Source organism: Engystomops pustulosus, chromosome 3 (assembly GCF_040894005.1).
Source record: "Engystomops pustulosus chromosome 3, aEngPut4.maternal, whole genome shotgun sequence".
Taxonomy (NCBI): Eukaryota; Metazoa; Chordata; class Amphibia; order Anura; family Leptodactylidae; genus Engystomops; species Engystomops pustulosus.
In genome coordinates, this window is record NC_092413.1 from 2,170,027 (window position 1) to 2,197,623 (window position 27,597).

Sequence of the window (27,597 nt, forward strand, 5' to 3'; positions counted from 1 at the left end):
ATATCTTGGAGCTGGTAGAGCCTATTCATGCCCCCGCACCCCACCTCCATCTTTAAGAATTCATCAGCTCTGACCTTTGGGGTTCAGGAATATAGGTCAGCTTCTCGTCCCGATCCACGACGATGACATTTTGATTCATGAGTTTATGGAAATATTTCTAATCTCTATTATCGGGATGATACTGGACTGGAGGGAGATACCGGCACCATCTCTGGGGTCCCGGTGGTCAACAAGAGAGGAGGTCCAATACATGTCCTGCATCTCCCCTCATGAGGTTTGTCGTCTCATCCTCTCCCTGCAGGTCATTGCTCCGCAGCCTCTTACTGGAGGTCACCGGGTTATGGCTGTGCCCCCCCCCCTGTACTGGCCGGCTGGAGGTCACCGGGCTATGGCTGTGCCCCCTGTACTGGCCGGCTGGAGGTCACCGGGTTATGGCTGTGCCCCCTGTACTGGCCGGCTGGAGGTCACTGGGTTATGGCTGTGCCCCCTGTACTGGCCGGCTGGAGGTCACCGGGTTATGGCTGTGCCCCCTGTACTGGCCGGCTGGAGGTCACCGGGTTTTGGCTGTGCCCCCCCTGTACCGGCCGGCTGGAGGTCACCAGGTTATGGCTGTGCCCCCTGTACTGGCCGGCTGGAGGTCACTGGGTTATGGCTGTGCCGCCCCTGTACTGGTCGGCTGGAGGTCACCGGGTTATGGCTGTGCCCCCCTGTACTGGTCGGCTGGAGGTCACCGGGTTATGGCTGTGCCCTCTGTACTGGCCGGCTGGAGGTCACCGGGTTATGGCTCTGCCCCCTGTACTGGCCGGCTGGAGGTCACCGGGTTATGGCAGTGCCCCCTGTACTGGCCGGCTGGAGGTCACCGGGTTATGGCTGTGCCCCCTGTACTGGCCGGCTGGAGGTCACCGGGCTATGGCTGTGCCCCCTGTACTGGCCGGCTGGAGGTCACCGGGCTATGGCTGTGCCCCCCTGTACTCGCCGGCTGGAGGTCACCAGGTTATGGCTGTGTGCCCCCTGTACTGGCCGGCTGGAGGTCACCGGGTTATGGCAGTGCCCCCTGTACTGGCCGGCTGGAGGTCACCGGGTTATGGCTGTGCCCCCTGTACTGGCCGGCTGGAGGTCACCGGGCTATGGCTGTGCCCCCTGTACTGGCCGGCTGGAGGTCACCGGGCTATGGCTGTGCCCCCCTGTACTCGCCGGCTGGAGGTCACCAGGTTATGGCTGTGCCCCCTGTACTGGCCGGCTGGAGGTCACCGGGTTATGGCTCTGCCCCCTGTACTGGCCGGCTGGAGGTCACCGGGTTATGGCTGTGCCCCCCTGTACTGGCCGGCTGGGGGTCACCGGGTTATGGCTGTGCCCCCTGTACTGGCCGGCTGGAGGTCACCGGGTTATGGCTGTGCCCCCTGTACTGGCCGGCTGGAGGTCACCGGGCTATGGCTGTGCCCCCTGTACTGGCCGGCTGGAGGTCACCGGGCTATGGCTGTGCCCCCTGTAGTGGCCGGCTGGAGGTCACCGGGTTATGGCTGTGCCCCCTGTACTGGCCGGCTGGAGGTCACTGGGTTATGGGTGTGCCCCCTGTACTGGCCGGCTGGAGGTCACCGGGTTATGGCTGTGCCCCCTGTACTGGCCGACTGGAGGTCACCGGGTTATGGCTGTGCCCCCTGTACTGGCCGGCTGGAGGTCACCGGGCTATGGCTGTGCCCCCTGTACTGGCCGGCTGGAGGTCACCGGGTTATGGCTGTGCCCCCTGTACTGGCCGGCTGGAGGTCACCAGGTTATGGCTGTGCCCCCTGTACTGGCCGGCTGGAGGTCACCGGGTCATGCCGCTTTCCTGCGATGATTGTAGGGTGTTGGTGCCTCTGTGTCGCCGCCCCCATCTTCTAGTTGAGTTACGGGGGGGGGATTCATCTTGGAGCTGCTAATCTTTCGCTTCTCACCTCCCGCTAATTGCTGAGACTTGTGGCTGCAGCGTTTCTCATCCCATCCTCCCCGATAATGATTGCCTCGCACTCCCAGAACATAGTAACAGACTATCACTCCCAGCAGGTGCGCTCTGCTGGGGATGATGGAAGTTATAGAATGATAACATGTATCCCTCTATATTGGTGAATCAGCGGAGCACTACAAGTCCCATCCTCCCCTCCCCACTATGGAGATGACCTGCGTATACATATATCTGGTAGTCGCCTCTAACCATATATATATACAGGCAGTCCCAGGGCTACAAGATCCGTTCCATAGGTTTGTTCTTAAGTTGAATTTGTATGTAAGTCGAAATTGTATATTTTATAATTGTAGTTCAAGACAAATACATTTTTTGCCCCAATCGGAGTTTCAAATTTTTTGCTGTAATTGGAGGATTATCAATAAATCTTCAGTACAGACACATTACAGCTGATGATTGCAGCCTGGGACTATAGTAACATCCAGAGAGGTCACCAGAGGTCACAGGGGCAGAGGGGTCCGTCTGTAACTAGGGGTCGTCTGTAAGTCGGGTGTCCTTAAGTAGGGGACCGCCTGTATATATTAAACATCTCTGCCACTGATACAGAAAAATCTTCAGATCCTAAAGAAGGGACAGAGTATCTGCAGCTCGATACAGTCACGTCAGCTCCATAGTCAGTGCACAGGAGGAAAGGCTGGAGGCATGAGGGGAAGTACACGGCCCTCCTGTGACAGCGAGCAGGCAGGAGACGCGGCGGCAGGGAGCAGGCAGGAGATGCGGCGGCAGGGAGCAGGCAGGAGATGCGGCGGCAGGGAGCAGGCAGGAGACGCGGCGGCAGGGAGCAGGCAGGAGATGCGGCAGCAGGAGGCAGGCAGCAGGCAGGAGACGCGGCAGGACATGTGACGGCAGGGAGCAGGCAGGACATGTGACGGCAGGGAGCAGGCAGGACATGTGACGGCAGGGAGCAGGCAGGACATGTGACGGCAGGGAGCAGGCAGGACATGTGACGGCAGGGAGCAGGCAGGACATGTGACGGCAGGGAGCAGGCAGGACATGTGACGGCAGGGAGCAGGCAGGACATGTGACGGCAGGGAGCAGGCAGGACATGTGACGGCAGGGAGCAGGCAGGACATGTGACGGCAGGGAGCAGGCAGGACATGTGACGGCAGGGAGCAGGCAGGACATGTGACGGCAGGGGGCAGGCAGGACATGTGACGGCAGGGGGCAGGCAGGACATGTGACGGCAGGGAGCAGGCAGGACATGTGACGGCAGGGAGCAGGCAGGACATGTGACGGCAGGGGGCAGGCAGGACATGTGACGGCAGGGGGCAGGCAGGACATGTGACGGCAGGGGGCAGGCAGGACATGTGACGGCAGGGGGCAGGCAGGACATGTGACGGCAGGGGGCAGGCAGGACATGTGACGGCAGGGAGCAGGCAGGACATGTGACGGCAGGGGGCAGGCAGGACATGTGACGGCAGGGAGCAGGCAGGACATGTGACGGCAGGGGGCAGGCAGGACATGTGACGGCAGGGAGCAGGAGGCAGGGAGTAGGCAAGACAGGAGGCAGGAGGAGGCAGGGAGCAGGCGGGACGGGCGGGAGCAGGCAGGAGGGGCATCAGGAAGCAGGCAGGATGGGCAGCAGGGAGCAGGCGGGACGGGTGGGAGCAGGCAGGACGGGCAGCAGGCGGGACGGGCAGGAGCAGGCAGAAGGGGCAGCAGGAGGCAGGGAGCAGGCGGGACGGGCGGGAGCAGGCAGAAGGGGCAGCAGGAAGCAGGCAGACGGGCAGCAGCAGGAGGCAGGCAGCAGGCAGGACGGGAAACAGGCAGTAGGGAGCAGGCAGGATATGAGGCAGCAAGAGGCAGGACTCGTACCAGCAATGTGAATGTACTTACCACCCTGTGAGGCTGTGAGTTGACACTTTGTAGTTTATGATTGGGACAACTTCTGATTATTCTTTCTTTTTTTTTTTAAATAAAGATTTCCAGAAGAAGCAGCCAGATGAGGACTCCGCCCTCAGCACAAGCGGCAGCCAATCAGATCTATTCCCCAGCGAGATAAACAGCGACAACGGAAATACCTCTATACCCAACCAGAGCCTCAGCTCGGCGCTCACGACAGACCTGAATGTAGCTTCTTCCAGCCAGGAGGAATGTAAGCAATGCACACCCTCCTGTGGGTATCTGATCAGTAACGCCCCCTGCTGGCGATGCCCCTGTGGGTATCTGAGCAGTAACGCCCCCTGCTGGCTGTGCCCCTGTGGGTATCTGAGCAGTAACGCCCCCTACTGGCGGTGCCCCTGTGGGTATCTGATCAGTAACGCCCCCTGCTGGCGATGCCCCTGTGGGTATCTGAGCAGTAACGCCCCCTGCTGGCGGTGCCCCTGTGGGTATCTGATCAGTAACGCCCCCTGCTGGCAGTGCCCCTGTGGGTATCTGTGCAGTAACGCCCCCTGCTGGCGGTGCCCCTGTGGGTATCCGAGCAGTAACGACCCTGCTGGCGGTGCCCCTGTGGGTATCTGAGCAGTAACGCCCCTTGCTGGCGGTGCCCCTGTGGGTATCTGAGCAGTAACGCCCCCTGGTGGTGGTGCCCCTGTGGGTATCTGTGCAGTAACGCCCCCTGCTGGCGGTGCCCCTGTGGGTATCTGTGCAGTAACGCCCCCTGCTGGTGGTGCCCCTGTGGGTATCTGTGCAGTAATGCCCCCTGCTGGCGGTGCCCCTGTGGGTATCTGATCAGTAACGCCCCCTGCTGGCGGTGCCCCTGTGGGTATCTGAGCAGTAACGCCCCCTGGTGGTGGTGCCCCTGTGGGTATCTGTGCAGTAACGCCCCCTGCTGGCGGTGCCCCTGTGGGTATCTGTGCAGTAACGCCCCCTGCTGGTGGTGCCCCTGTGGGTATCTGTGCAGTAATGCCCCCTGCTGGCGGTGCCCCTGTGGGTATCCGAGCAGTAACGCCCCCTGCTGGCGGTGCCCCTGTGGGTATCCGAGCAGTAACGCCCCCTGCTGGCGGTGCCCCTGTGGGTATCTGAGCAGTAACGCCCCCTGCTGGTGGTGCCCCTGTGGGTATCTGAGCAGTAACGCCTCCTGATGGCGGTGCCCCTGTGGGTATCTGAGCAGTAACGCCCCATGCTGGTGGTGCCCCTGTGGGTATCTGAGCAGTAACGCCCCCTGCTGGCGGTGCCCCTGTGGGTATCTGAGCAGTAACGCCCCCTGCTGGCGGTGCCCCTGTGGGTATCTGAGCAGTAACGCCCCCTGCTGGCGCTGCCCCTGGGGGTATCTGAGCAGTAACGCCCCCTGCTGGTGGTGCCCCTGTGGGTATCTGAGCAGTAACGCCTCCTGATGGCGGTGCCCCTGTGGGTATCTGAGCAGTAACGCCCCATGCTGGTGGTGCCCCTGTGGGTATCTGAGCAGTAACGCCCCCTGCTGGCGGTGCCCCTGTGGGTATCTGAGCAGTAACGCCCCCTGCTGGCGGTGCCCCTGTGGGTATCTGAGCAGTAACGCCCCCTGCTGGCGCTGCCCCTGGGGGTATCTGAGCAGTAACGCCCCCTGCTGGCGGTGCCCCTGTGGGTATCTGAGCAGTAACGCCCCCTGATGGCGGTGCCCCTGTGGGTATCTGAGCAGTAACGCCCCCTGATGGCGGTGCCCCTGTGGGTATCTGAGCAGTAACGCCCCCTGCTGGCGGTGCCCCTGTGGGTATCTGAGCAGTAACGCCCCCTGCTGGTGGTCCCATACAAACCGTGAAGCTGTAGCCTGGAATGTGGGGTGCTGTGACTTTTCCCTCCAGGGGATCCTCTCATCCCCTTCCCTGGAGGATGGGGACGGATAGGGAAGAATCCTGGGAGCTGCGGGAGGGGGACACATCTAATGTGAGAGAAGCAAATCGTGAGGAGCCGCCATGATGATGTGGATAATGGCAGAAACCTGACAACCTGTTTGGGAAGGGGTAATGCATCACTAATGAGCCCCCGGCGCCCAAAGCCCAAAATTAATGAGCTACTGTTATGTAAATGTCATGTTAATTAAGAGAAGTATCAGACACCAATAAATCTGCAGGAAAAGCTACCGCTATCTGCTGAGCGTCCTCACATAATACCGCACACATCAGGACGACCGCTACAGCCAGACCCTGACAAGTCTCATCTCATTACTGCTGCCTCCGTCACTGATACACTGTAACGAAACCAGGAAGACATGCTACATCAAAGCCCTTAAATAACTTCCCCCTATGTACAGGAATATAACTACTATAATACTGCCCCCTATGTACAGGAATATAACTACTATAATACTGACCCCTATGTACAGGAATATAACTACTATAATACTGCCCCCTATGTACAAGAATATAACTACTATAATACTGCCCCCTATGTACAGGGATATAACTACTATAATACTGCCCCCTATGTACAGGAATATAACTACTATAATACTGCCCCCTATGTACAGGAATATAACTACTATAATACTGCCCCCTATGTACAGGAATATAACTACTATAATACTGCCCCCTATGTACAGGGATATAACTACTATAATACCGCCCCCTATGTACAAGAATATAACTACTATAATACTGCCCCTATGTACAAGAATATAACTACTATAATACTGCCCCCTATGTACAAGAATATAACTACTATAATACTGCCCCCTATGTACAAGAATATAACTACTATAATACCGCCCTCTATGTACAGGAATATAACTACTATAATACTGCCCCCTATGTACAAGAATATAACTACTATAATACTGCCCTCTATGTACAGGAATATAACTACTATAATACTGCCCCCTATGTACAAGAATATAACTACTATAATACTGCCCCCTATGTACAGGAATATAACTACTATAATACTGCCCCCTATGTACAGGAATATAACTACTATAATACTACCCCCTATGTACAGGAATATAACTACTATAATACTGCCCCCTATGCACAGGAATATAACTACTATAATACTGCCCCCTATGTACAGGAATATAACTACTATAATACTGCCCCCTATGTACAGGAATATAACTACTATAATACTGCCCCCTATGTACAAGAATATAACTACTATAATACTGCCCCCTATGTACAGGAATATAACTACTATAATACTGCCCCCTATGTACAGGAATATAACTACTATAATACTACCCCCTATGTACAGGAATATAACTACTATAATACTGCCCCCTATGTACAGGAATATAACTACTATAATACTGCCCCCTATGTACAGGAATATAACTACTATAATACTGCCCCCTATGTACAGGAATATAACTACTATAATACTGCCCCCTATGTACAGGAATATAACTACTATAATACTGCCCCCTATGTACAGGAATATAACTACTATAATACTACTCCCTATGTACAGGAATATAACTACTATAATACTGCCCCCTATGTACAGGAATATAACTACTATAATACTGCCCCCTATGTACAGGAATATAACTACTATAATACTGACCCCTATGTACAGGAATATAACTACTATAATACTGCCCCCTATGTACAGGAATATAACTACTATAATACTGCCTCCTATGTACAAGAATATAACTACTATAATACTGCCCCCTATGTACAGGGATATAACTACTATAATACTGCCCCCTATGTACAGGAATATAACTACTATAATACTGCCCCCTATGTACAGGAATATAACTACTATAATACTGCCCCCTATGTACAGGAATATAACTACTATAATACTGCCCCCTATGTACAGGGATATAACTACTATAATACCGCCCCCTATGTACAAGAATATAACTACTATAATACTGCCCCTATGTACAAGAATATAACTACTATAATACTGCCCCCTATGTACAAGAATATAACTACTATAATACTGCCCCCTATGTACAAGAATATAACTACTATAATACCGCCCTCTATGTACAGGAATATAACTACTATAATACTGCCCCCTATGTACAAGAATATAACTACTATAATACTGCCCTCTATGTACAGGAATATAACTACTATAATACTGCCCCCTATGTACAAGAATATAACTACTATAATACTGCCCCCTATGTACAGGAATATAACTACTATAATACTGCCCCCTATGTACAGGAATATAACTACTATAATACTACCCCCTATGTACAGGAATATAACTACTATAATACTGCCCCCTATGCACAGGAATATAACTACTATAATACTGCCCCCTATGTACAGGAATATAACTACTATAATACTGCCCCCTATGTACAGGAATATAACTACTATAATACTGCCCCCTATGTACAAGAATATAACTACTATAATACTGCCCCCTATGTACAGGAATATAACTACTATAATACTGCCCCCTATGTACAGGAATATAACTACTATAATACTACCCCCTATGTACAGGAATATAACTACTATAATACTGCCCCCTATGTACAGGAATATAACTACTATAATACTGCCCCCTATGTACAGGAATATAACTACTATAATACTGCCCCCTATGTACAGGAATATAACTACTATAATACTGCCCCCTATGTACAGGAATATAACTACTATAATACTGCCCCCTATGTACAGGAATATAACTACTATAATACTACTCCCTATGTACAGGAATATAACTACTATAATACTGCCCCCTATGTACAGGAATATAACTACTATAATACTGACCCCTATGTACAAGAATATAACTACTATAATACTGCCCTCTATGTACAAGAATATAACTACTATAATACTGCCCTCTATGTACAGGAATATAACTACTATAATACCGCCCCTTATGTACAAGAATATAACTACTATAATACTGCCCTCTATGTACAGGAATATAACTACTATAATACCGCCCCCTATGTACAGGAATATAACTACTATAATACTGCCCCCTATGTACAGGAATATAACTACTATAATACTGCCCCCTATGTACAGGAATATAACTACTATAATACTGCCCCATATGTACAAGAATATAACTACTATAATACTGCCCCCTATGTACAGGAATATAACTACTATAATACTGCCCCCTATGTACAGGAATATAACTACTATAATACTGTCCCCTATGTACAGGAATATAACTACTATAATACTGCCCCCTATGTACAAGAATATAACTACTTTATTACTGCCCCCTATGTACAGGAATATAACTACTATAATACTGCCCCCTATGTACAGGGATATAACTACTATAATACTGCCCCCTATGTACAGGAATATAACTACTATAATACTGCCCCCTATGTACAAGAATATAACTACTATAATACTGCCCCCTATGTAAAGGGATATAACTACTATAATACTGCCCCCTATGTACAGGAATATAACTACTATAATACTGCCCCCTATGTACAGGAATATAACTACTATAATACTGCCCCTATGCATAAGAATATAACTACTATAATACTGCCCCCTATGTACAGGAATATAACTACTATAATACTGCCCCCTATGTACAGGAATATAACTACTATAATACTGCCCCCTATGTACAGGAATATAACTACTATAATACTGCCCCCTATGTACAGGAATATAACTACTATAATACCGCCCCCTATGTACAGGAATATAACTACTATAATACTGCCCCCTATGTACAAGAATATAACTACTATAATACTGCCCCCTATGTACAGGGATATAACTACAATAATACTGCCCCCTATGTACAGGAATATAACTACTATAATACTGCCCCCTATGTATAAGAATATAACTACTATAATACTGCCCCCTATGTACAGGAATATAACTACAATAATACTGCCCCCTATGTACAGGAATATAACTACTATAATACTGCCTCCTATGTACAGGAATATAACTACTATAATACTGCCCCTATGCACAAGAATATAACTACTGTAATACTGCCCCCTATGTACAGGAATATAACTACTATAATACTGCCCCCTATGTACAGGAATATAACTACTATAATACTGCCCCCTATGTACAGGAATATAACTACTATAATACCGCCCCCTATGTACAGGAATATAACTACTATAATACTGCCCCCTATGTACAAGAATATAACTACTATAATACTGCCCCCTATGTACAGGGATATAACTACAATAATACTGCCCCCTATGTACAGGAATATAACTACTATAATACTGCCCCCTATGTATAAGAATATAACTACTATAATACTGCCCCCTATGTACAGGAATATAACTACTATAATACTGCCCCCTATGTATAAGAATATAACTACTATAATACTGCCCCCTATGTACAGGAATATAACTACAATAATACTGCCCCCTATGTACAGGAATATAACTACAATAATACTGCCCCCTATGTACAGGAATATAACTACTATAATACTGCCCTCTATGTACAAGAATATAACTACTATAATACTGCCCCCTATGTACAGGGATATAACTACTAGAATACTGCCCCCTATGTACAAGAATATAACTACTATAATACAGCCCCCTATGTACAGGAATATAACTACTATAATACAGCCCCCTATGTACAGGAATATAACTACTATAATACTGCCCCCTATGTACAGGAATATAACTACTATAATACTGCCCCCTATGTACAAGAATATATCTACTATAATACTGCCCCCTATGTACAGGAATATAACTATTATAATACTGCCCCCTATGTACAGGAATATAACTACTATAATACTGCCCCCTATGTACAGGAATATAACTACTATAATACTGCTCCCTATGTACAAGAATATAACTACTATAATACTGCCCCCTATGTACAGGAATATAACTACTATAATACTGCCCCCTATGTACAAGAATATAACTACTATAATACTGCCCCCTATGTACAAGAATATAACTACTATAATACTGCCCCCTATGTACAGGAATATAACTACTATAATACTGCCCCCTATGTACAGGAATATAACTACTATAATACTGCTCCCTATGTACAGGAATATAACTACTATAATACTGCCCCCTATGTACAGGAATATAACTACTATAATACTGCTCCCTATGTACAAGAATATAACTACTATAATACTGCCCCCTATGTACAGGAATATAACTACTATAATACTGCCCCCTATGTACAGGAATATAACTACTATAATACTGTTCCCTATGTACAAGAATATAACTACTATAATACTACCCCCTATGTACAAGAATATAACTACTATAATACTGCCCCCTATGTACAGGTATATAACTACTATAATACTGCCCCCTATGTACAGGAATATAACTACTATAATACTACCCCCTATGTACAGGAATATAACTACTATAATACTACCCCCTATGTACAAGAATATAACTACTATAATACTGCCCCCTATGTACAGGTATATAACTACTATAATACTGCCCCCTATGTACAGGTATATAACTACTATAATACTGCTCCCTATGTACAGGTATATAACTACTATAATACTGCCCCCTATGTACAGGGATATAACTACTATAACACTGCCCCCTATGTACAGGAATATAACTGCTATAATACTGCCTCCTATGTACAGGAATATAACTACTATAATACTGCCCCCTATGTACAGGAATATAACTACTATAATACTGCTCCCTATGTACAGGAATATAACTACTATAATACTGCCCCCTATGTACAGGAATATAACTACTATAATACTGCCTCCTATGTACAGGAATATAAATACTATAATACTGCCCCCTATGTACAAGAATATAACTACTATAATACTGCCCCCTATGTACAAGAATATAACTACTATAATACTGCCCCCCTATGTACAGGAATATAACTACTATAATACTGCCCCCCTATGTACAGGAATATAACTACTATAATACTGCCCCCTATGTACAGGAATATAACTACTATAATACTGCCCCCTATGTACAGGAATATAACTACTATAATACTGCCCCCTATGTACAAGAATATAACTACTATAATACTGCCCCCTATGTACAGGAATATAACTACTATAATACTGCCCCCTATGTACAGGGATATAAGTACTATAATACCGCCCCCTATGTACAAGAATATAACTACTATATTACTGCTCCCTATGTACAGGAATATAACTACTATAATACTGCCCCCTATGTACAGGAATATAACTACTATAATACTGCCCCCTATGTACAGGGATATAACTACTATAATACTGCCCCCTATGTACAAGAATATAACTACTATAATACTGCTCCCTATGTACAGGTATATAACTACTATAATACTGCCCCCCATATACAGGTATATTATTACTATTCTTATTATATTTGGTGTTGGGGGCGGGGGTGGGCTCCTCTGTGCTGGGGGATGACTCTTTCCTCTGGTGTTCTGTGTTGTTATATTTTGTATAATCTCTTTGTCTGCAGATACATTGTATCATGTTATACACTTTGGCTGCACTTTCTGCTCTTCTGCAGTTTTCTAGCAATGGTTTGGCGGTGTTATATTTGGCCTTGTCTGGGGGTCATTCTCTAGCTGGTTATCTTCTGACAATGTGGCGTCTCTATTGGCTGCTCCCCCTCCCCCGCTGTCTGGGTGGGTGGGGGTGTTAATAACGCGGAGTTGCTGTCTCTGAGCCCGGTGTCTGCGGAGGTCGGAGGAGACTTGTTGTTTTATTGTTTCTTGCTCTGGTTCCTTGGATACGTATTTGCTGAAGGTCGCGGTCCTGACGCTTGTCTCTGGCAGTGAAGGGGTCGCTTGTTAAACAGCAGCTTTAATTTGTCTCCCTGTTTGAGGTGCCGTCCAATTATCAAAGCTGCAGCGCAGAAGCGGTTACGGGCGAGGCATTTATCTTACCCCATGTGCGGGGAGGACACCATCGCCCGCGCCTCTCCGCCGCGCACTGAATACATTGTATCGGCCGCTGGCTTAACAAGATCTCCTGAGAGCGCGTACGTGACGCAGGAGCGATGGGCGAGCGCGATGTAGGCCAGATACTCAACGAGTGGGGGATGGGGGGATCCCAGCATCAAAAACTGCCCCAGTCCCCGGAGACTTTCTAGACGTAAGTGTTTACCGCCTTTCCGATAAATTCTCCGTCCCTCCATTTTCCACCTTCGAAGACTTGATGAACCTCTCATCTCTTCGTCATCGCGCGGCAATAAACAAATTGGTCAGAGCGTCTCATCCGCAGAGCGTCGCACATTACCAGTGACAGGCTGTTATTTGCTGCGCGGGTCTCTTACTTAGGAGAGACGTTTGGCTGATGGATGCGCCATCGCCGTGTCAGGGTGGAAGGAGATATTGGCTTCTTATTGGAAGACGGGGACATGAAACGGGTGTTAAATCACTTGGAGATTTCTCTAACAGACTCTTGGACACGGAGCTGTCCACGGTCCTGGCCAATAATGATGTGCAGCACTAGGTGTGGAGAGTGTGGAGCTGTCCACGGTCCTGGCCAATAATGATGTGCAGCACTAGGTGTGGAGAGTGTGGAGCTGTCCACGGTCCTGGCCAATAATGATGTGCAGCACTAGGTGTAGAGAGTGTGGAGCTGTCCACGGTCCTGGCCAATAATGATGTGTAGCACTAGGTGTGGAGAGTGTGGAGCTGTCCACGGTCCTGGCCAATAATGATGTGCAGCACTAGGTGTGGAGAGTGTGGAGCTGTCCACGGTCCTGGCCAATAATGATGTGCAGCACTAGGTGTGGAGAGTGTGGAGCTGTCCACGGTCCTGGCCAATAATGATGTGCAGCACTAGGTGTGGAGAGTGTGGAGCTGTCCACGGTCCTGGCCAATAATGATGTGCAGCACTAGGTGTGGAGAGTGTGGAGCTGTCCACGGTCCTGGCCAATAATGATGTGCAGCACTAGGTGTGGAGAGTGTGGAGCTGTCCACGGTCCTGGCCAATAATGATGTGCAGCACTAGGTGTGGAGAGTGTGGAGCTGTCCACGGTCCTGGCCAATAATGATGTGCAGCACTAGGTGTGGAGAGTGTGGAGCTGTCCACGGTCCTGGCCAATAATGATGTGCAGCACTAGGTGTGGAGAGTGTGGAGCTGTCCACGGTCCTGGCCAATAATGATGTGCAGCACTAGGTGTGGAGAGTGTGGAGCTGTCCACGGTCCTGGCCAATAATGATGTGCAGCACTAGGTGTAGAGAGTGTGGAGCTGTCCACGGTCCTGGCCAATAATGATGTGCAGCACTAGGTGTGGAGAGTGTGGAGCTGTCCACGGGCCTGGCCAATAATGATGTGCAGCACTAGGTGTGGAGAGTGTGGAGCTGTCCACGGTCCTGGCCAATAATGATGTGCAGCACCAGGTGTGGAGCTGTCCACGGTCCTGCTCAAGGTCCTCCTAGATGAGGTCACCATATGTTATAGTGTATAGTACCCTCATTTACCAAAGGCTGGATCCAGCCCAAACAAGTGGAGGCACCTGAGGTTCTGAGGGAAATGTAGCACTGACTTCTGACTGCACAGGAAATGGCGCTGTCCAAGGTCCTCCTAGATGAGGTCACCATGGGGCACATTTACTTACCCGGTCACTGGAGTACACAGAATGACTCTTGAGCCCGATCGCTGGAGCTTCCCCCGGCCCGGTCCCACAGTGCTGGAGCTGCCCATCCCTGGAAGCAGCCTCTTCCTGACCCACTAAGCTGATTGTTGGCCATTACTCCAGTGCTGGATATGTGACGCGCTGCTCTAGATCCGCTATTCTCCGCTGTATTCTCTGGAGCCCACGGCCATATAAAGCCTCCATTAATCGTATTCCCCCGGCCCAGTGCGGCCCCATTAATTAGAACATAAAATATCTTCCTCCCAGAGGCCGGCGGCAGCGATGGAGGCTCCAGGTAGGTTCATCTTCAGGGAAGGCCGAGCGTTAATGATGAGGAGCCCAGAAATAGCGCGGCTCCGGCTCCCGCTGCTTCATTAGGCAATTTGCATTACAAATCTGGCATTTCCCTCATTTCAGGAACATTGGAGACCTGATAATCCTCTGGATTATTTAAGGGCCGGCTCCGCTCTGACAGGCGCGCCGGCGGAGGCCTCGCTTACATCCACTCTCCATCTCTCAGATACTTTTACTGTGCATGAAATGAGGGAAGCGCTGAACTTCACGGATGATTCTCGCCTCTATTACACATAAAGCCGCCATCCCGTCCTCAACTCATCCAGGATGATCATGTGATAACGTCACCAGGAAAAGTGCCGCGCTATCTGTGCCAAGATGCAGTGTAAAGCATGGGGGACAGCACATCCTGGGGGTCATCATGTACAGGATGCCTTGAGCTGCTCATATACTTCACATAGATATCCAGTACATGCTACATGACAATGGGAAGAGAGTGGCCCCTCTAGCTCCGCTACCTCCAGGCTCCTCTGTCCTCTTCCTGCAGGCTCCTCTCTGTCCTCTTCCTGCAGGCTCCTCTGTCCTCTTCCTGCAGGCTCCTCTCTGTCCTCTTCCTGCAGGCTCCTCTCTGTCCTCTTCCTGCAGGCTCCTCTCTGTCCTCTTCCTGCAGGCTCCTCTCTGTCCTCTTCCTGCAGGCTCCTCTCTGTCTTCTTCCTCCAGGCTCCTCTGTGTCTGCTACCTCCAGGCTCCTTTGTCCTCTTCTTGCAGGCTCCTCTCTGTCCTCTTCCTCCGGGCTCCTCTCTGTCCTCTTCCTGCAGGCTCTTCTCTGTCCTCTTCCTGCAGGCTCCTCTCTGTCCTCTTCCTGCAGGCTCCTCTCTGTCCTCTTCCTGCAGGCTCCTCTCTGTCCTCTTCCTTCAGGCTCCTCTCTGTCTTCTTCCTGCAGGCTCCTCTCTGTCTTCTTCCTGCAGGCTCCTCTCTGTCTTCTTCCTGCAGGCTCCTCTCTGTCTTCTTCCTGCAGGCTCCTCTCTGTCTTCTTCCTGCAGGCTCCTCTCTGTCTTCTTCCTCCAGGCTCCTCTGTGTCTGCTACCTCCAGGCTCCTTTGTCCTCTTCTTGCAGGCTCCTCTCTGTCCTCTTCCTCCGGGCTCCTCTCTGTCCTCTTCCTGCAGGCTCCTCTCTGTCCTCTTCCTGCAGGCTCCTCTCTGTCTTCTTCCTGCATGCTCCTCTCTGTCCTCTTCCTGCAGGCTCCTCTCTGTCCTCTTCCTGCAGGCTCTTCTCTGTCCTCTTCCTCCGGGCTCTTCTCTGTCCTCTTCCTCCGGGCTCTTCTCTGTCCTCTTCCTCCGGGCTCTTCTCTGTCCTCTTCCTCCGGGCTCTTCTCTGTCCTCTTCCTCCGGGCTCTTCTCTGTCCTCTTCCTCCGGGCTCTTCTCTGTCCTCTTCCTCCGGGCTCTTCTCTGTCCTCTTCCTCCGGGCTGCTCCTCTGCCCTCCCTCCGGGCGGCTCCTCTGTCCTCCCTCCGTCTTCCCGGCTGCTCCGTCGTCCTCCCTCCGTCTTCCCGGCTGCTCCGTCGTCCTCCCTCCGTCTTCCCGGCTGCTCCGTCGTCCTCCCTCCGTCTTCCCGGCTGCTCCGTCGTCCTCCCTCCGTCTTCCCGGCTGCTCCGTCGTCCTCCCTCCGTCTTCCCGGCTGCTCCGTCGTCCTCCCTCCGTCTTCCCGGCTGCTCCGTCGTCCTCCCTCCGTCTTCCCGGCTGCTCCGTCGTCCTCCCTCCGTCTTCCCGGCTGCTCCGTCGTCCTCCCTCCGTCTTCCCGGCTCCTCTGTCCTCCCTCCGTCTTCCCGGCTGATGTAGGGTGTGGGAAGTGATATTTTGGGCAGGGGTATAGCGTTCGGGGTCTCTCCCCTCCTAACCGGTTGCCTGTTCTTTGTTCCAGGTGGGCCCTGCACAGATACAGCTCATGTCTCTCTCACCGCACCAACCAAAAGATCATGTGACACAGGTGAGAGCACAGCTCCGGAGGAGTGGGGGGGGGGGGCTGCTCCGGAAGAGGAGGGGGAGAAGCTGCTCCGGAGGAGAGGGGGGGGAAAGCTGCTCCGGAGGAGAGGGGGGGGGAAGCTGCTCCGGAGGAAAGGGGGGGGAAGCTGCTCCGGACTAGAGGGGGGGGGAGAAGCTGCTCCGGAGGAGAGGGGGGGGAGAAGCTGCTCCGGAGGAGAGGGGGGGGAGAAGCTGCTCCGGAGGAGAGGGGGGGGAGAAGCTGCTCCGGAGGAGAGGGGGGGGAGAAGCTGCTCCGGAGGAGAGGGGGGGGGGGGGAAGCTGCTCCGGAGGAGAGGGGGGGGGGGAAGCTGCTCCGGAGGAGAGGGGGGGGGGAAGCTGCTCCGGAGGAGAGGGGGGGGGAAGCTGCTCCGGAGGAGAGGGGGAGAAGCTGCTTCGGCACAGATGAGTATTTGGCTCAGAGAACTGAATCCTGTGTTTACAAGAACCTTCAGTATTGTCAGGGGAGAAGACGGATCGCTCCAGCGCCGCCGCCTGCCGAACATAGAGCTGCTGCCAGAGCGTACTGATACACAGGTCCGACAGCGCCAGCCCAGAGCCCCAGAACAATAACACATCCCCAGCACCAATGTGTGCCAGCCAGGCAGTCCCATGTAACAGCACAGATAACACAGTGACATCTCTGAGTACAGATCATGTAGTAGATGTGTCCTGCAGTCCTATGTAACAGCACAGATAACACAGTGATATCTCTGAGTACAGATCATGTAGTAGATGTGTCCTGCAGTCCTATGTAACACCACAGATAACACAGTGATATCTCTGAGTACAGATCATGTAGTAGATGTGTCCTGCAGTCCCATGTAACACCACAGATAACACAGTGATATCCCTGAGTACAGATCATGTAGTAGATGTGTCCTGCAGTCCTATGTAACAGCACAGATAACACAGTGATATCTCTGAGTACAGATCATGTAGTAGATGTGTCCTGCAGTCCTATGTAACACCACAGATAACACAGTGATATCTCTGGGTACAGATCATGCAGTAGATGTGTCCTGCAGTCCTATGTAACACCACAGATAACACAGTGATATCTGAGTACAGATCATGTAGTAGATGTGTCCTGCAGTCCTATGTAACACCACAGATAACACAGTGATATCTCTGAGTACAGATCATGTAGTAGATGTGTCCTGCAGTCCTATGTAACACCACAGATAACACAGTGATATCTCTGAGTACAGATCATGTAGTAGATGTGTCCTGCAGTCCTATGTAACACCACAGATAACACAGTGATATCTCTGAGTACAGATCATGTAGTAGATGTGTCCTGCAGTCCTATGTAACACCACAGATAACACAGTGATATCTCTGAGTACAGATCATGTAGTAGATGTGTCCTGCAGTCCTATGTAACACCACAGATAACACAGTGATATCTCTGAGTACAGATCATGTAGTAGATGTGTCCTGCAGTCCTATGTAACAGCACAGATAACACAGTGATATCTCTGAGTACAGATCATGTAGTAGATGTGTCCTGCAGTCCTATGTAACACCACAGATAACACAGTGATATCTCTGAGTACAGATCATATAGATGTGTCCTGCAGTCCTATGTAACACCACAGATAACACAGTGATATCTCTGAGTACAGATCATATAGATGTGTCCTGCAGTCCTATGTAACACCACAGATAACACAGTGATATCTCTGAGTACAGATCATGTAGTAGATGTGTCCTGCAGTCCCATGTAACACCACAGATAACACAGTGATATCTCTGAGTACAGATCATGTAGTAGATGTGTCCTGCAGTCCTATGTAACACCACAGATAACACAGTGATATCTCTGAGTACAGATCATGTAGTAGATGTGTCCTGCAGTCCTATGTAACAGCACAGATAACACAGTGATATCTCTGAGTACAGATCATGTAGTAGATGTCACCTGCAGTCCTATGTAACACCACAGATAACACAGTGATATCTCTGAGTACAGATCATGTAGTAGATGTGTCCTGCAGTCCCATGTAACACCACAGATAACACAGTGATATCTCTGAGTACAGATCATGTAGTAGATGTGTCCTGCAGTCCTATGTAACAGCACAGATAACACAGTGATATCTCTGAGTACAGATCATGTGGTAGATGTGTCCTGCAGTCCTATGTAACACCACAGATAACACAGTGGTATCTCTGAGTACAGATCATGTAGTAGATGTGTCCTGCAGTCCTATGTAACACCACAGATAACACAGTGATATCTCTGAGTACAGATCATGTAGTAGATGTGTCCTGCAGTCCTATGTAACACCACAGATAACACAGTGGTATCTCTGAGTACAGATCATGTAGTAGATGTGTCCTGCAGTCCTATGTAACACCACAGATAACACAGTGATATCTCTGAGTACAGATCATGTAGTAGATGTGTCCTGCAGTCCTATGTAACACCACAGATAACACAGTGATATCTCTGAGCACAGATCATGTAGTAGATGTATCCTGCAGTCCTATGTAACACCACAGATAACACAGTGATATCTCTGAGTACAGATCATGTAGTAGATGTGTCCTGCAGTCCTATGTAACACCACAGATAACACAGTGATATCTCTGAGTACAGATCGTGTAGTAGATGTGTCCTGCAGTCCCATGTAACACCACAGATAACACAGTGATATCTCTGAGTACAGATCATGTAGTAGTGTCCTGCAGTCCCATGTAACAGCACAGATAACACAGTGATATCTATGAGTACAGATCATGTAGTAGATGTGTCCTGCAGTCCTATGTAACAGCACAGATAACACAGTGATATCTCTGAGTACAGATCATGTAGTAGATGTGTCCTGCAGTCCTATGTAACACCACAGATAACACAGTGATATCTCTGAGTACAGATCATGTAGTAGATGTGTCCTGCAGTCCTATGTAACAGCACAGATAACACAGTGATATCTCTGAGTACAGATCATGTAGTAGATGTGTCCTGCAGTCCTATGTAACAGCACAGATAACACAGTGATATCTCTGAGTACGGATCATGTAGTAGATGTGCCCTGCAGTCCTATGTAACACCACAGATAACACAGTGATATCTCTGAGTACAGATCATGTAGTAGATGTGTCCTGCAGTCCTATGTAACAGCACAGATAACACAGTGATATCTCTGAGTACAGATCATGTAGTAGATGTGTCCTGCAGTCCTATGTAACACCACATATAACACAGTGATATCTCTGAGTACAGATCATGTAGTAGATGTGACCTGCAGTCCTATGTAACACCACAGATAACACAGTGATATCTCTGAGTATAGATCATGTAGTAGATGTGTCCTGCAGTCCCATGTAACACCACAGATAACACAGTGATATCTCTGAGTACAGATCATGGAGTAGATGTGACCTGCAGTCCTATGTAACACCACAGATAACACAGTGATATCTCTGAGTACAGATCATGTAGTAGATGTGTCCTGCAGTCCTATGTAACAGCACAGATAACACAGTGATATCTCTGAGTACAGATCATGTAGTAGATGTGACCTGCAGTCCTATGTAACACCACAGATAACACAGTGATATCTCTGAGTACAGATCATGTAGTAGATGTGTCCTGCAGTCCCATGTAACACCACAGATAACACAGTGATATCTCTGAGTACAGATCATGTAGTAGATGTGACCTGCAGTCCTATGTAACACCACAGATAACACAGTGATATCTCTGAGTACAGATCATGTAGTAGATGTGTCCTGCAGTCCTATGTAACACCACAGATAACACAGTGATATCTCTGAGTACAGATCATGTAGTAGATGTGTCCTGCAGTCCTATGTAACACCACAGATAACACAGTGATATCTATGAGTACAGATCATGTAGTAGATGTGTCCTGCAGTCCTATGTAACACCACAGATAACACAGTGATATCTCTGAGTACAGATCATGTAGTAGATGTGTCCTGCAGTCCTATGTAACAGCACAGATAACACAGTGATATCTCTGAGTACAGATCATGTAGTAGATGTGTCCTGCAGTCCTATGTAACACCACAGATAACACAGTGATATCTCTCTGAGTACAGATCATGTAGTAGATGTGACCTGCAGTCCTATGTAACACCACAGATAACACAGTGATATCTCTGAGTACAGATCATGTAGTAGATGTGTCCTGCAGTCCCATGTAACAGCACAGATAACACAGTTATATCTCTGAGTACAGATCATGTAGTAGGTGTGTCCTGCAGTCCTATGTAACAGCACAGATAACACAGTGATATCTCTGAGTACAGATCATGTAGTAGATGTGTCCTGCAGTCCTATGTAACACCACAGATAACACAGTGATATCTCTGAGTACAGATCATGTAGTAGATGTGTCCTGCAGTCCTATGTAACACCACAGATAACACAGTGATATCTCTGAGTACAGATCATGTAGTAGATGTGTCCTGCAGTCCTATGTAACACCACAGATAACACAGTGATATCTCTGAGTACAGATCATGGAGTAGATGTGTCCTGCAGTCCCATGTAACACCACAGATAACACAGTGATATCTCTGAGTACAGATCATGTAGTAGATGTGTCCTGCAGTCCCATGTAACACCACAGATAACACAGTGATATCTCTGAGTACAGATCATGTAGTAGATGTGTCCTGCAGTCCTATGTAACACCACAGATAACACAGTGATATCTCTCTGAGTACAGATCATGTAGTAGATGTGCCCTGCAGTCCTATGTAACACCACAGATAACACAGTGATATCTCTGAGTACAGATCATGTAGTAGATGTGACCTGCAGTCCTATGTAACAGCACAGATAACACAGTGATATCTCTGAGTACAGATCATGTAGTAGATGTGTCCTGCAGTCCTATGTAACACCACAGATAACACAGTGATATCTCTGAGTACAGATCATGTAGTAGATGTGACCTGCAGTCCTATGTAACACCACAGATAACACAGTGATATCTCTGAGTACAGATCATGTAGTAGATGTGTCCTGCAGTCCTATGTAACAGCACAGATAACACAGTGATATCTCTGAGTACAGATCATGTAGTAGGTGTGTCCTGCAGTCCTATGTAACAGCACAGATAACACAGTGATATCTCTGAGTACAGATCATGTAGTAGATGTGTCCTGCAGTCCCATGTAACAGCACAGATAACACAGTGATATCTCTGAGTACAGATCATGTAGTAGATGTGTCCTGCAGTCCCATGTAACACCACAGATAACACAGTGATATCTATGAGTACAGATCATGTAGTAGATGTGTCCTGCAGTCCTATGTAACACCACATATAACACAGTGATATCTCTGAGTACAGATCATGTAGTAGATGTGACCTGCAGTCCTATGTAACACCACAGATAACACAGTGATATCTCTGAGTACAGATCATGTAGTAGATGTGACCTGCAGTCCTATGTAACACCACAGATAACACAGTGATATCTCTGAGTACAGATCATGTAGTAGATGTGTCCTGCAGTCCTATGTAACACCACAGATAACACAGTGATATCTCTGAGTACAGATCATGTAGTAGATGTGACCTGCAGTCCTATGTAACACCACAGATAACACAGTGATATCTCTCTGAGTACAGATCATGTAGTAGATGTGTCCTGCAGTCCTATGTAACACCACAGATAACACAGTGATATCTCTGAGTACAGATCATGTAGTAGATGTGCCCTGCAGTCCTATGTAACACTACAGATAACACAGTGATATCTCTGAGTACAGATCATGTAGTAGATGTGACCTGCAGTCCTATGTAACACCACAGGTAACACAGTGATATCTCTGAGTACAGATCATGTAGTAGATGTGTCCTGCAGTCCCATGTAACACCACAGATAACACAGTGATATCTCTGAGTACAGATCATGTAGTAGATGTGACCTGCAGTCCTATGTAACACCACAGATAACACAGTGATATCTCTGAGTACAGATCATGTAGTAGATGTGTCCTGCAGTCCTATGTAACACCACAGATAACACAGTGATATCTCTGAGTACAGATCATGTAGTAGATGTGTCCTGCAGTCCTATGTAACACCACAGATAACACAGTGATATCTCTGAGTACAGATCATGTAGTAGATGTGTCCTGCAGTCCCATGTAACACCACAGATAACACAGTGATATCTCTGAGTACAGATCATGTAGTAGATGTGTCCTGCAGTCCTATGTAACACCACAGATAACACAGTGATATCTCTGAGTACAGATCATGTAGTAGATGTGTCCTGCAGTCCCATGTAACACCACAGATAACACAGTGATATCTCTGAGTACAGATCATGTAGTAGATGTGACCTGCAGTCCTATGTAACAGCACAGATAACACAGTGATATCTCTGAGTACAGATCATGTAGTAGATGTGTCCTGCAGTCCCATGTAACACCACAGATAACACAGTGATATCTCTGAGTACAGATCATGTAGTAGATGTGTCCTGCAGTCCTATGTAACACCACAGATAACACAGTGATATCTCTGAGTACAGATCATGTAGTAGATGTGTCCTGCAGTCCCATGTAACACCACAGATAACACAGTGATATCTCTGAGTACAGATCATGTAGTAGATGTGACCTGCAGTCCTATGTAACAGCACAGATAACACAGTGATATCTCTGAGTACAGATCATGTAGTAGATGTGCCCTGCAGTCCTATGTAACACCACAGATAACACAGTGATATCTCTGAGTACAGATCATGTAGTAGATGTGTCCTGCAGTCCTATGTAACACACAGATAACACAGTGATATCTCTGAGTACAGATCATGTAGTAGATGTGTCCTGCAGTCCTATGTAACACCACAGATAACACAGTGATATCTCTGAGTACAGATCATGTAGTAGATGTGTCCCGCAGTCCTATGTAACACCACAGATAACACAGTGATATCTCTGAGTACAGATCATGTAGTAGATGTGTCCTGCAGTCCTATGTAACACCACAGATAACACAGTGATATCTCTGAGTACAGATCATGTAGTAGATGTGTCCTGCAGTCCTATGTAACACCACAGATAACACAGTGATATCTCTGAGTACAGATCATGTAGTAGATGTGTCCTGCAGTCCTATGTAACACCACAGATAACACAGTGATATCTCTGAGTACAGATCATGTAGTAGATTTGTCCTGCAGTCCTATGTAACACCACAGATAACACAGTGATATCTCTGGGTACAGATCATGTAGTAGATGTGTCCTGCAGTCCTATGTAACACCACAGATAACACAGTGATATCTCTGAGTACAGATCATGTAGTAGATTTGTCCTGCAGTCCCATGTAACACCACAGATAACACAGTGATATCTCTGAGTACAGATCATGTAGTAGATGTGTCCTGCAGTCCTATGTAACAGCACAGATAACACAGTGATATCTCTGAGTACAGATCATGTAGTAGATGTATCCTGCAGTCCTATGTAACACCACAGATAACACAGTGATATCTCTGAGTACAGATCATGTAGTAGATGTGTCCTGCAGTCCTATGTAACACCACAGATAACACAGTGATATCTCTGAGTACAGATCATGTAGTAGATGTGTCCTGCAGTCCCATGTAACACCACAGATAACACAGTGATATCTCTGAGTACAGATCATGTAGTAGATGTGACCTGCAGTCCTATGTAACAGCACAGATAACACAGTGATATCTCTGAGTACAGATCATGTAGTAGATGTGTCCTGCAGTCCTATGTAACACCACAGATAACACAGTGATATCTCTGAGTACAGATCATGTAGTAGATTTGTCCTGCAGTCCTATGTAACACCACAGATAACACAGTGATATCTCTGAGTACAGATCATGTAGTAGATTTGTCCTGCAGTCCTATGTAACAGGAGCTGTTCACCTGTGTGACCCAGTTTTATCGATACAGTGAGTAAACATAGAAGCTTTCCATAAAATGACAGCAAGCAGAGATCTAGAAAACCTTTGTGTAACTGATACTCGCAGTATATTGGAAATTTGTAGAACTTTTGAGGTCACAATAACAATGTCATGTGCTGATATGGGACATCCCTTTAAGGGGCTGTAACCGGCACCGCGCGAAGAATATTCCTTTTTGGATCGGTGCTGCAGAGTGAAGCTGGTGGTTCCGGCAGTCGGTGGTGGCTAATGAGAGGATGGTGAGGGTTGTACTTCTGTTGTGGAGGAGGCTGAGGTCACGGACGCTCCGACCTCTCGTTGTCTCCAGCTCCTCTGGATCTTAGCTGTAAATGAGCGGCGCCGTATCCAGCAGCCGTCGGGGAGCAGCGTCGCATCCCCGGGGAGATCACAGCTAATTGCTTGCAAATCATCTTCCCACTTGTGAGGCTCAAAGATCTGGGAGGCGCGAGGAGTGAGGGCTCAGCAGCTGCACACCTGACGGAGGCCGAGGAGGCGCCGTAGCGAGGGCTCAGCAGCTGCACACCTGACGGAGGCCGAGGAGGTGCCGCAGCGAGGGCTCAGCAGCTGCACACCTGACGGAGGCCGAGGAGGCGCCGCAGCGAGGACTTAGCAGCTGCACACCTGATGGAGGCCGAGGAGGCGCCGCAGCGAGGGCTCAGCAGCTGCACACCTGACGGAGGCCGAGGAGGCGCCGCAGCGAGGGCTCAGCAGCTGCACACCTGATGGAGGCCGAGGAGGCACCACAGCTGCACACCTGACGGAGGTCGAGGAGGCGGCGCAGCAAGGACTCAGCAGCTGCACACCTGACGGAGGCTGAGGAGGCGCCGCAGCGAGGGCTCAGCAGCTGCACACCTGACGGAGGCCGAGGAGGCGCCGCAGCGAGGTCTCAGCAGCTGCACACCTGACGGAGGCCGAGGAGGCGCCGCAGCAAGGGCTCAGCAGCTGCACGCCTGATGGAGGCCGAGGAGGCGCCGCAGCGAGGGCTCAGCAGCTGCACGCCTGACGGAGGCCGAGGAGGCGCCGCAGCGAGGGCTCAGCAGCTGCACACCTGACGGAGGCCGAGGAGGCGCCGCAGCGAGGGCTCAGCAGCTGCACACCTGACAGAGGCCGAGGAGGCGCCGCAGCTGCACACCTGACGGAGGCCGAGGTATCACAGCCACATTCACTGCACAGCGCCCCCCCCCCCCTCTGGTGGAGACCGCACACTGCACAGCGCCCCCTCTGGCGGAGACCGCACACTGCACAGCACCCCCTCTGGCGGAGACCGCACACTGCACAGACCCCTCCATAGTCTCTGTCCCGCATGGGGGTGATCGGTGTTAGTTCTGCAGTCGCACCCCCCAGTCTCTGACCGCTCTCTCCTCTGTACCTGCAGTATTGAGGTGTTTGTCCTACCTGGAAATATAACGATGGTCCACACCCCAAACCAGAGAAATTCTAGGTCATGACCTTACAAGAGCAAAGCAAAAACCACTGCTCTGACCTCAAGCACCCGAGGAGCTGGCGGAACCTCCAGAACCAGAACCACAAGTTACTGCTAAAGGTGATCCCCGGGGCCTGGACTATGAGATGCCTGCGCTGCCCCAGGGTTACATCTTCTCTCCGTGTATCATCTCCTCGCTCTTTCATCTCAGTAACACAAAGGATTCTCATCACTCCAGGAAATACAACTCCAGCACAAAGACCCAACACAGACCTCACTACAGAACCGCAGCGTAATGATCCATCAGCGCCATCACTGAGAATACAGCCTATCCATCACTAGAGAGCAGCGGTGCCATCACTGAGAATACAGCCTATCCATCACTAGAGAGCAGCGGCGCCATCACTGAGAATACAGCCTATCCATCACTAGAGAGCAGCGGTGTCATCACTGAGAATACAGCCTATCCATCACTAGAGAGCAGCGGTGCCAACACTGAGAATACAGCCTATCCATCACTAGAGAGCAGCGGTGCCATCACTGAGAATACAGCCTATCCATCACTAGGGAGCAGCGGTGCCATCACTGAGAATACAGCCTATCCATCACTAGAGAGCAGCGGTGCCATCACTGAGAATACAGCCTATCCATCACTAGAGAGCAGCGGTGCCAACACTGAGAATACAGCCTATCCATCACTAGAGAGCAGCGGTGCCATCAATGAGAATACAGCCTATCCATCACTAGGGAGCAGCGGTGCCATCACTGAGAATACAGCCTATCCATCACTAGAGAGCAGCGGTGCCATCACTGAGAATACAGCCTATCCATCACTGAGAATACAGCCTATCCATCACTAGAGAGCAGCGGTGCCATCAATGAGAATACAGCCTATCCATCACTAGGGAGCAGCGGTGCCATCACTGAGAATACAGCCTATCCATCACTAGAGAGCAGCGGTGCCATCACTGAGAATACAGCCTATCCATCACTGAGAATACAGCCTATCCATCACTAGAGAGCAGCGGTGCCATCACTGAGAATACAGCCTATCCATCACTAGAGAGCAGCGGTGCCATCACTGAGAATACAGCCTATCCATCACTAGAGAGCAGCAGTGTCATCACTGAGAATACAGCCTATCCATCACTAGAGAGCAGCGGTGCCATCACTGAGAATACAGCCTATCCATCACTAGAGAGCAGCGGTGCCATCACTGAGAATACAGCCTATCCATCACTAGAGAGCAGCGGTGTCATCACTGAGAATACAGCCTATCCATCACTAGAGAGCAGCGGTGCCATCACTGAGAATACAGCCTATCCATCACTAGAGAGCTGCGGTGCCATCACTGGGAATACAGCCTATCCATCACTAGAGAGCAGCGGTGACATCACTGAGAATACAGCCTATCCATCACTAGAGAGCAGCGGCACCATCACTGAGAATACAGCCTATCCATCACTAGAGAGCAGCGGTG

The 27,597-nt window shown here is 49.0% G+C and overlaps 1 protein-coding gene across 1 annotated transcript in view; it reads left to right on the plus strand.

Annotated features, from left to right (window-relative positions):
• The window catches only part of ZFAND3 (zinc finger AN1-type containing 3), a 186,137-nt gene that overhangs the window by 131,868 nt on the left and 26,672 nt on the right, over nucleotides 1-27,597 (plus strand). Inside the window, exons 3-4 of the mRNA XM_072139748.1 lie at nucleotides 3,924-4,097; nucleotides 16,653-16,718. Of these exons, the coding sequence (XP_071995849.1) occupies nucleotides 3,924-4,097; nucleotides 16,653-16,718 (240 nt within the window). The remainder of the gene's footprint in view (nucleotides 1-3,923; nucleotides 4,098-16,652; nucleotides 16,719-27,597) is intronic.